General features: G+C 56.6%; 1 protein-coding gene across 1 annotated transcript in view; it reads left to right on the forward strand.

Annotated features, from left to right (window-relative positions):
• The window catches only part of NAPSA (napsin A aspartic peptidase), a 14792-nt gene extending 6428 nt beyond the window's left edge, over positions 1-8364 (forward strand). The window contains exons 2-11 of the mRNA XM_042783245.1: positions 1521-1653; positions 1721-1844; positions 1981-2099; positions 2458-2657; positions 3625-3747; positions 3847-3991; positions 4862-4960; positions 5153-5387; positions 5899-6068; positions 8278-8364. Coding sequence (XP_042639179.1) covers positions 1521-1653; positions 1721-1844; positions 1981-2099; positions 2458-2657; positions 3625-3747; positions 3847-3991; positions 4862-4960; positions 5153-5387; positions 5899-6068; positions 8278-8364 — 1435 coding nt within the window. The remainder of the gene's footprint in view (positions 1-1520; positions 1654-1720; positions 1845-1980; positions 2100-2457; positions 2658-3624; positions 3748-3846; positions 3992-4861; positions 4961-5152; positions 5388-5898; positions 6069-8277) is intronic.
• Positions 8365-9979: the final 1615 nt, after the last annotated feature.

A 9979-nucleotide genomic window follows, 5' to 3' on the forward strand; every position in this document is an offset into this window, starting at 1 on the left:
TTCCTGGGTGGCACAGGCAGTTAGCGCTCTACCACTAACCTAAAGATTGGTGGTCTGAACTCACCCAGAGGCACGGTGGAAGAAAAGCCTGGGAACCTGCTTGCATAAAAATTACAGCCAAGAAAACCCCACAGAGAAATTCTACTGTGTGACACACGCGCCTGCCACGAACCAGGATCCACCTGATACACACACTGGGTTTGGTCTGGTGGCATAGTGGATAAGGCACTAGACTGCTAACTGGAAGGTCAGTGGTTCAAACCCACCAGCTGCTCCCTGGAAGGAAGACTGGGCGATCTTCTTCCATAAAGATTTACTGCCTCGGAAACCCAATGGGGGTCGGTATGAGTTGGAAACGACTCGACAGCAGTGAGTTAGCTGAGTTTGAGCTTATTATAAGGTTTTGGGGATGATCTATCTGGAGTGGTTTGCTCTCGTCAAGCCTTTGGGTGAGATGTGTCATCAATCATGTAGATTATTTATTTATTGTGATTTGGGTGAAAGTTTACAGAGCAAATTCACTTTCTATACAGCAGTTCACATACACTTTGTCTCATGACATTGACTACAATTCACCACAATGCAACAGCTCCACTCCCACTTCCTCCTGACAGTCAACTGTTCCCTGTGTCCATCCCTCCATCTACTCCTGCCCCCTGAGCTGGTCTCCCTGTGCATACACAGCCCTTCTATTCTCCCATGATTGTTCTCTCCAAGGAGTGTACCTACCTCAGGTAAATGTTCAACTCATATGCCTGTCTTTTGTTTGGCTGGAAGCCACAGGAGGGGGTTCAATTCCAGACCTGAAGGACAGCTAGGGTCCATAGTCTCAGTGGTTCCACCAGGCTCTATCAGACCAGCAAACTTAGTCCCTTTTTCTTCCCCAAATGATTTTGAGTTTTGTCCCACATTATTCTCCCTCTCTATCCAGGATCTCCTACAGAGATCCCCCTCTGAGTGGTTGACAGTGGTAGCTGGGCACCATCTAGTTCTTCTGGTCTCATAGTCGTATAGGCTGAGGATCGCATGGTGTACCAGTTGCGAGGACTAAAAATGTTTCCATGAATCTTTGGTTTTCTTCATTCTTCTTTGCTCTGGATGAGGAGAGACCCATCGTTGCATCTAGATGGCTGCTTGCAAGCTTTTAAGATGCCAGTCGCTACTTGCCAAAGTAGGAGGTGGAACAATGTTTTGTGTAGTATGTTAAGCCAATTGAGCTTGATATCCCCTGTGACTTTGGTCCCGAGCCCACAGGTTCAACTACTTGGTCCCTCTGGGTAGCTGGCTGTGACCAAGAAGTGATTACAACCTTGTCCCTTGTCAGCTCTACTACACACCTGGGAATTCTTACACCGTGTAAGGTTTTGCAGAGTTTTCTGGAAGTTTGTTCTTGTAGGGTTTCTGATCAAGACTGATATTGCAAGGCCTTGGAGAAGTTTGGCTTCTCACTGTGTCCCACTTGGGAAAATGTGCCATAGAGGAAGAGCACCTTCCTGACTGTCCTCACCCTCTGCCCACAGGATCCCTCTTCGGCGGGTGCACCCTGGACTCGGCGTCAACTCCCTGAGGGCATGGCCACCAGAACACCCAAGGCTGGGAGCCCTGTCTCCTGGGAACCGTTCCACTTCTGTCCTTCTTTCTAACTACATGAATGTGAGTGCCCCCAGCCCCTGCCACCCTCAAGCCATGCTCCTCATTCACCCTCGTCTCCTGTCACCAGGTACAATATTTTGGAGAAATTGGGCTGGGAACGCCCCCACAAAACTTCTCTGTCCTCTTTGACACCGGCTCCTCCAACCTCTGGGTCCCGTCGGCAAGATGCCACCTCTTCAGCCTGCCCTGCTGTGAGCTTTCATGGGGGAGGATGAGGCAGGATAGGGTGAGGGAAGAGTGGGGGGATGGGCTCAGCGTCCCAAAGCTTTTGAGTCACCACCTCGTGTGACACTCGCCCAGTGACACCTCCCTGACCTTCTGACCCAGGGTTCCACCACCGCTTCAACCCCAAAGCTTCCAGCTCCTTCCGGCCCAATGGGACCAGGTTTGCCATTCAGTATGGAACTGGACGGCTCAGTGGTATCCTAAGTGAGGACAAGCTGACTGTACGTGACCCTCCATCCCAGGAAGGCTTGAGCCTGGGACATACCCAGTGTCTACCCTAGTTGGTCCAGGAAGGGGGTTGAGCTTATAGGTGAAGCAGCAGGGCTTCTAAGAGAGAGAGAGGTGAGACTTCCTGGTAGAGGGACGGGGCTTCTCAAGTGGCGGGGCGGGGCTTCCTGGGTGATGGGGTGAGAGTTCCTGGTGCAAGGATGGGGCTTCCCAAGTAAGGAGGCAAAGCTTCCCAGGAAATTGGGACTTTTTTCCAGATGATGCGGGATTCATGCCTTGGTTTGTGGGATCTTGGGCTATGTGGATAACGTCACTCCAGAAGTAACTGGCCCCATGTGAATCCATCCCTAGATTGGGAATCTGAAGGGTGCATCGGTGGTTTTTGGAGAGGCCCTGTGGGAGCCCAGCCTCGTCTTTACTTTTGCCCACTTTGATGGGATACTGGGCCTGGCTTTTCCTATTCTGGCCAAGGAAGGCGTTCGGCCCCCGCTGGACGTACTGGTGGACCGGGGGCTCCTGGACAAGCCTGTTTTTTCCTTCTACCTCAACAGGTACCAGTCGATCCATCTACGTTCCTATGAATCCTAGCCCCTGACCCAATAAACGGCCACCCTCCCTATGGAGTTAACAACCCAAGACGGAAAGTCTCGCTCTCCACTCAGGAAGTCACACCCAGTCTCCATTCAGTAGTTCATCTACCCAACACAGGAAGTCCCGCCCCCATTCCAGAAGTCACCAGCTTAACCTAAGTGCTCGGCCCTCAGAAGTCCCACCCACTGATGGATAGTTGAAGACGAACTCAAGAACTGCACCAGGAGATTGCTACCCAACCAAATATAATTCAGAATCCCTCTCCTTACCATTACAAAAAAAATCCATTTGAGAATACCCACTTAAAAGTCAAGTGTTGCCAATTTGAATCCATGAAGTCCCACTCACCACTTAGGAAGTGTTCAGAACATCCCACCCACCACTCATGGTCAGGAAACCCTACACTTACTATTAGCCTGGCCTCCAAAGCACTCAGGAAATGACCCCCACCTCTTGGAGGGTTCTACGCTCCTTCTTCAGCGTCTCCTCCCCTCTCCAGGAAGTCCGCACCCCCTTTTCCCATCACTCGCAGGCACGTTAAGAAGTCTGATCCCTCTCAAGATGCCAAGACTTAATACAGAAAGCCTCACCAGGCACAAGTCACGCCTCCCAGTGCCAATCCATTAACCCCATGGTCCACTTGGTTGCCTTGACATTCAGCTCCAGAAATTTTTCCCCAAAAGGCCCGTGCCATCCCTACTTCAGAAAGTCCCCAACTCCCTGCAGCCCACCCTCCACTGAGGAGCTCCTAATTCCCTCTTCACCAGCCTTGCTTGCTTTCAATCCCGACAGCGAGGCCCTGCCTGCAGCCCACGACCCCACGTAGATCCTGGAGACCACTCCCACTGACAGGAAGTCCCATCCCTGGTGGCTCCTGGGGCTGGCAGGGGGGACACTCGTGATGCTGACCGAGCTCTGCCTCTGCAGGGACCCCGAAGGGGCTGATGGAGGAGAGCTGGTCCTGGGGGGCTCGGACCCGGCACACTACATCCCACCCCTCACCTTTGTGCCGGTCACTGTCGCAGCCTTCTGGCAGATCCACGTGGAGAGGTGAGGGAGGGACCAGGACTCCTGGGTCTGGGGCAGGAGGGGCCGCATCTCCTGGGTCTGAGGTCCAAGGGGCTCCAGTGACCACCCATTCTCCCTCAGAGTGAAGGTGGGCACCGCCTTGAATCTCTGTGCCCAGGGCTGTGCTGCCATTCTAGACACAGGCACGTCCCTCATCACGGGACCCTCTGAGGAGATCCAGGCCCTAAACTCAGCCATTGGAGGTACCACTCTGCTGACGGGACAGGTGAGGACCTGGTCTCTGGTGGGGGGGGCTGGGGAGGCTGACGGGGGTTTGATGGAAGGGCCCACCACCCAGGAAAAATCCACTACTGACTGGGGGGACATCAGTAAGAATGCTAGGGCCCTACGGGGGAAAGGAGGTGGCTACGAGGTACCCCAGAGCCAAAGGGACGGGACCTGTGACACCACCCAAATGTCCGTCCTGAGTGATTCAGTGGCTGGAGGAACAAGCTGAGGAACTGCCTGGGTGGATGAAGGTTTATTCAGGGCCGGATGGGACTGGGAGGCTTGGGGGCCCCAGGGATGTCTAGGGGAGGGGTGAAGGAATCTCAGGAGCCATATTTAGGGACACCCCCCCTCCCAAGTCTTTAAGGCTGGGTGATACAAGAGGTTAGCAGGCTCAGCTGTTGTCTGAAAGGCTGCTGGTTCAAGTGCACCCAGAAGAAAGGCCTGGAAATCTGATTCCCCAAAAATTAGCCAGTGACAATCTCACGGAGCACAGGTCCTGTCTGACCCATGGGGTCACTGCCATGAGCTGGAGGGGACTTAATGGCATCTGGTTGGTAACTTATTTAAAAAACAAAACTTTAGATATACCATGTATGAAAAGTAAACCACACTGGTGGGCACAATCCACATTTAGATAAGAGAAGAAAAGGGAGTTTGGCCAAATGAGTTTGGAGAAAGTGGCAAAAATTATATAGGAGCGAGAGGAGAGCTACTAAGGAGAGAGAAGTCAGCAGGTGTGACCACCCCAGGCCCTGAATAGCTCGCTGCCCTGTATGGACCTACCGCCCTGTATGGACTTACCGTAGGGCACCGGGGAGCCACGGCAGGTGTTCCTCCCCCACCTCCATTTGTTGCTCTTTTCCAGTATCTTATCAACTGCTCGAAAATCCCAACTCTCCCTCCAGTCTCCTTCCAGCTTGGAGGAGTCTGGTTTAACCTCACGGGCCAAGATTATGTCCTTCAGGTGGGTTAACATCCCAGTGAAATCAAAGTGACGCAGTGTGGTTGGGCTTGAGAGGGTGTGGCTGGGAGGAGGTGAAGGCCACAGACACAGCTCGTCCCGTCCCCGAGGTAACTAATGCTTTCTGGCTTGCGTGCACTAAGCGGGAGGCCCGTGGGCGTGACACGTAATTGGCTCCACCTTGTCCCCTTGTAGATTGCTCGGTTTGGAATCCATTTCTGCCTGTCCGGCTTCCAAGCTCTGGACATACGTTCGCCCGAGGGGCCCTTCTGGATCCTCGGCGACGTCTTCTTGGGGAGTTACGTGGCTGTCTTCGACCGCGGGAACAGCAGAGGTGGAGCCCGAGTAGGGCTGGCACGCGCTCGTCCTCGCGGGGCGGGGCGGCGAGGGCTTGGGGCTGCGCAGGCGCAGTTCTCCGGGCGACGCCCTGGTTAGGCGCATGCGTGCCTGGGTGGTAGCGGAAGGCCCCGCTATTCAGTGATAAAAATAGTAAATCTTCTATTTCCATTGCACCTACTTTGATTGCGTTTTTCTTTAAAAAGGCATGATTTTTTTAAAAGAGAAAAATTATTATGAGGACTTGCGGAGCTGAGAAAGAAGAGGTGCGGCAAGGGTATCACCCTTTTTCCGGGGCTCATATGCGTACGGGGGCCTCGTACTACGAATCCCATGAAGCCCCTCACCTCCATTGCCTTACGTCGAAGGCGGCCGGCGCCGCGAAGGATCATAGAAGTTGTAGTCCAGGGCGTATTCCTGTGTTAGCGGAGGCGGGCGCAGCCACAACATTCGTGGGAGGCGACAGGTCGCGACGGGAGCGACAGGTGGCATGGGGGGGTGGCTGCAATCGGCTGTAGGTTTTCCAACTCTCGCTCTAAGAGGAGGGGATATCATTTCCGCAGACTTCATCTCTTTGTTCCTCCTCTCTCCCCTTGGGACTCCAGGAAGGCGGGGCTTGAAGCCCCCGGGTAAGGGGGAGCGCTGCTGCCCTCCTCCGGCGGTGATGTCACTCCCCCCTCCGCAGCCGCTCGCTGCCCAGAGCTGCCGGGGCTGGGTCACCCCTCCCCCCAACGCCAGCCCCGGATCCCCCATCCCCGCCCCGCCACGACTTTGGGTGAGTACGGGGGAGGGGGCCAAGGCTCAGGAGTGGGGGTGGCGAGACAGCCCAAATCCCTGTATGGGAGGCGGGGAGGCTAGGGAGACGAGGACCCAAAGATTACAGCGGAGAGATTTCCCCCCAGTTCCTAGCTTTGGGGACTAAGGTACTTGGAAGGTATCAGGGAAACCCAGGATCCTAGGCAGGGGGTCCCCCATATTTTCAGTTTTTAGCGTCCGGGAGGCTCCCTTTGCTAGATTTGAAACTAATGGGAATGGGGGCGGAGGAAGATGGAAGGGGTCCTAGAAGTGAAGGAGGGGAAGACCCTTCCCCAAATCCAGGGTCTTGGGGAACAGGTGAGGGAGTGTTGGGGGGGCAAGGATAATGGAGGTGGGAGTTTGGCGCTTTCGGGAGTTTTGTGCTTTGAGGGCCTGGGCGAAGGCAGATTGGGAAGGAATGGGGTAGGTTCTGGAGAAAGGCAGAAATTGGTCCCCCCTTCCCCCCGCTGCAAAAAGGGTACTTCCCCCTGGGTTGAAGGGGCTGGGTGTCCCGTGAACCGAACCCTCATCAGGCGTGTGGAAGCCCCATCCTCTCCAAAGGGTGGGTGGAAAGTCCAGGCTCCCCCTCCTCCCCACAATACCCCAGTGGAGTCTGGGGAAGGCCGTGAGGGTGTGTCAGCCTTCAAATTCTCCCAGGGCCTGAGGGAGTCCGGACCACTTGACCCTCCCACGCCATGGGCCCGAACCCTCCCCCCTTCCAGCCCCCCTCCCCCAGCCCCCACCGTCTCCCACACCTCTGACCTCCCTCTGGGACAAGGCTGCTTGGGTAACTTGACCCCCCTGGCTGCTGTCAAAAGCCAGAAAGTGGAGTGTAGAGAAGGAAGGAGGGGGAAGGTGTGTGGGAGGGGAGTAGGTTTATACTCCCGTTATGCCTTGCACCCTAGCCCCTTACCCAAGCCCCTGGTGCCTGCCCAGCCCTTGCCCCAGCCCCAGCCCCACTCCCAACCTACCCCCGAGCGGTCCCTCACCTCAGCACTCACGGCTTCTCTGCCTGGGGGTACACCAGAATTCTGGGAGAGAGGGGTATGAAGCTCCGATGTCTTTTTCTCTGCCCTTTTGGGTCCCATCAGAGGCTTGAGGCCTCCCCGAGGGTCCTGGCTACTGGGGTAGTGGGCGAGCCCAGGATCGGGAGTGGAGAGTGAGGGAAAACACCTGCCTGGTCTGCAGGACGGGCCCCACTTCTGCAACTCTGCAGTGACGCAACCCTGCAGCCCAAGTCGCGGCCAGGATGGGGGTTAGAGGGGTGAGAGGGAGACCGAGATGTCAGAGCTGCAGAGAGACAGGTGGTGGGGGTGGGGGAGTAGTGGAGAGACAGAGACAGAGACCCAGAAAGAGGGGGACGAAGACCTAAGAGAAGAGGACAGAGACCCAGAGAAACGGGGACAGAGACCCAGACGGGGACAGAGACCCAGAGAGGAGGACAGAGACCCAGAGACAGGGGGACAGAGATCCAGAGAGAGGGGCATAGGGACCCAGAGAGAAGGAGGCAGAGACAGATCCAAAGAGAGAGGGGGCAGAGAGGAGGACAGAGACCAGAGAGAGAGGGACAGGGACCCAGAAGAGAGGGGGACAGAGACTCGGGGCAGGGCAGAGACCTAGGGAGGGGGACCCAGAGATGGGTACAGAGACCCAGAGAGAGGGGGAAACAGAGATGAGGGGAAACAGGGAAGAGAGGGGATAATGCACAAGTTGGTATCAAAGGAACAGGGGATTGGGACAGAGACCTGCAAAGATAAAAGGCAGAGACGCAGGGTAGGCTGGGGGGACAGACGGAGCAGGGGGCAATTCAAGGCAGGTGTTAGAGACCCGGAAGAAAGGGACACAAACCCAGAGGAAGGGGTGCAGAGACCTGGAGGAGAAGGAGGGGCCCGAGGGGAAGAGTGAAGGGCAATGAGGTGGAGGGAGGGGACAGAATCGCACTGAGACCGAGGGAGCCACTCAGAGAGGGGAGCGGGGACTGAGATCCAGAAAGAACAGGTGCAGAGACTCAGAGGAGGGAGAGAACAAGGGGACAGAGAGAGACCACGAGAGACACAGGAACAGGAGCGGGAGGTGGGTGGGGAGGCGATACGAACCAGCCGCCGCACCTGCGGAAGGAGGCGGCGGGCCAGGGAGAATGCAGCGGGAGGTCGCCCGCAGCCCCTGACCCGCCCCCTTCGCTCCCACAGGCACCGCCTACTCCCGCCGCAGCCCCAGCCGCAGCCGCTGGCCCCGCCCCAGGCCCCTGCGCCTGCGCCCTGCAGCTCTTCGGCTAGGTCCGCCGAGGGGGCGGGGCCGGGCCCGCTCCGGGGCGGTTCGCATTGCTCTGGCCCCGCCCCTCGTTTACCCACGCCCCCACTCTCCAGTTGCGTTCTGCTGTAGGGTAGTTCTGAGTCGGAGACGACTCAACGGCATCTAACACCACCACTCTCCACTCTTCCGGCTCCCGGGCCTCAGTCTCAACTCCGCTCCGTTTACCTTTGGTCCTACGCACTGCCCCAGTCTGGCGGTGCTTCCTGGGCTGTTTATTCTCTGCAGGACTGGGTTCCCTTGTTATCCCATCCTTGTTACCCATCTGCTGATTCTCCCGTCTGCAGTTTACAATTTGCTAGACCTCGACCCTTTGCTCCAACAGTGTGGAGATCTTGTTTTGCCCCATAAGGCCCCGCTCACTTTAGTCAGGACTCTCTCTAGGCTGCCTGACCCCCAAGACTCCAGACCCCACACCTTTTCCGTCCAGCGCAATTGCTTTGCATTCTCTCCCAGGCTCACTTTTCCCATTGCGTGCCCTCCATCCTCCCATTCCAACCAGGACGTTTATTCTTGATCACCTTTCTCTCTTAGCTCTGCCTCGCCTCCACCAAGCCCCTTTATTCCCTTAGTTTCCTTCTCACGGTCCACTCAAGACGTTTTATGCTATTTGTAGAACCCACCTTCTTTCCTCAGTCCCGTCCCATCCATCCGGACCCTTACTTCCCCGATCCTGCTCTGTCTAATCAGGCCAAGCTTGCAGCCTCGGCCCGCCCCCTTCAGGGCTAACCAGACGCCCCCAGGTTTCCAGGCCCCATTAACCTTCACCCCTTTTTATCTGGTCTCATTCGCTTTTTCTCTGGCCTTGTCCCTTTCAGTCCGACTAAGTCTCATTGACGCCTCCCACTCTCAATCCCAGTTTCCGCCCCCTTTCAGTCCCACCCCTCGTCAAGTCCAATCAGAACTGTTTCTATCTTCTGCAGACCCCTCCCTCCTCCCCTCCTTCTTAAGCGCTGTCCCAGTCTAAACCCTGTTAGGGATCCAACCCTGCCTTTTTCATTGGCTTCTTTCCACCAGGTGCTGCCTGCCCGTGTTTTGGGCCCGGACCTAAGAGCTTTCGTTTCTCCTCGCCTCCAACTCAGTCCAATCAGCATAGTTTGTTCCATTGTAATCCCGCGCCTCCCTCCGCCCGTCACGGCCAGTCAGGCCCTTTAAGTATCCTAGGCTTGTCCCCTCCCTCTACCCTGCCGGTCCATTTTCTTCATTTCTTTCAGATCGCTTTCTCATATCTAGCCCCGCCACCTCCGTTCTTCTTGTGCTGCCAAGCCAGGCGACATTAGGCGGTCCTTCCCGCCCCCTTTTACACCTCGCCTCGCTGTTTCCCTCCAGACGATCCAATCGCTGTTTCCCATCTGCGGCCCCACCCTGTCCAGCCAGGCAGCGTTCTATCTCCGCCCAGTTCGTTGCCTCAGCCCCGCCTCATCTCCGGCTGAGGCCACACCCACTCCAATCCCGTCTCCTCCCCCCGCCCAATCACGTCTGTCTCTCCCCAGCGAGGCCCCGCCCCGGCACCGATTGCCTCCTCCCACCCAATCAAGGCTACTGCTCCCGCTACGGCCCCGCCCCCCGAGACCCCGCCCC

This window comes from Orycteropus afer, unplaced genomic scaffold, assembly GCF_000298275.1.
Source record: "Orycteropus afer afer isolate SDZICR_OR568_19922 unplaced genomic scaffold, OryAfe1.0 scaffold00766, whole genome shotgun sequence".
Lineage (NCBI taxonomy): Eukaryota > Metazoa > Chordata > Mammalia > Tubulidentata > Orycteropodidae > Orycteropus > Orycteropus afer.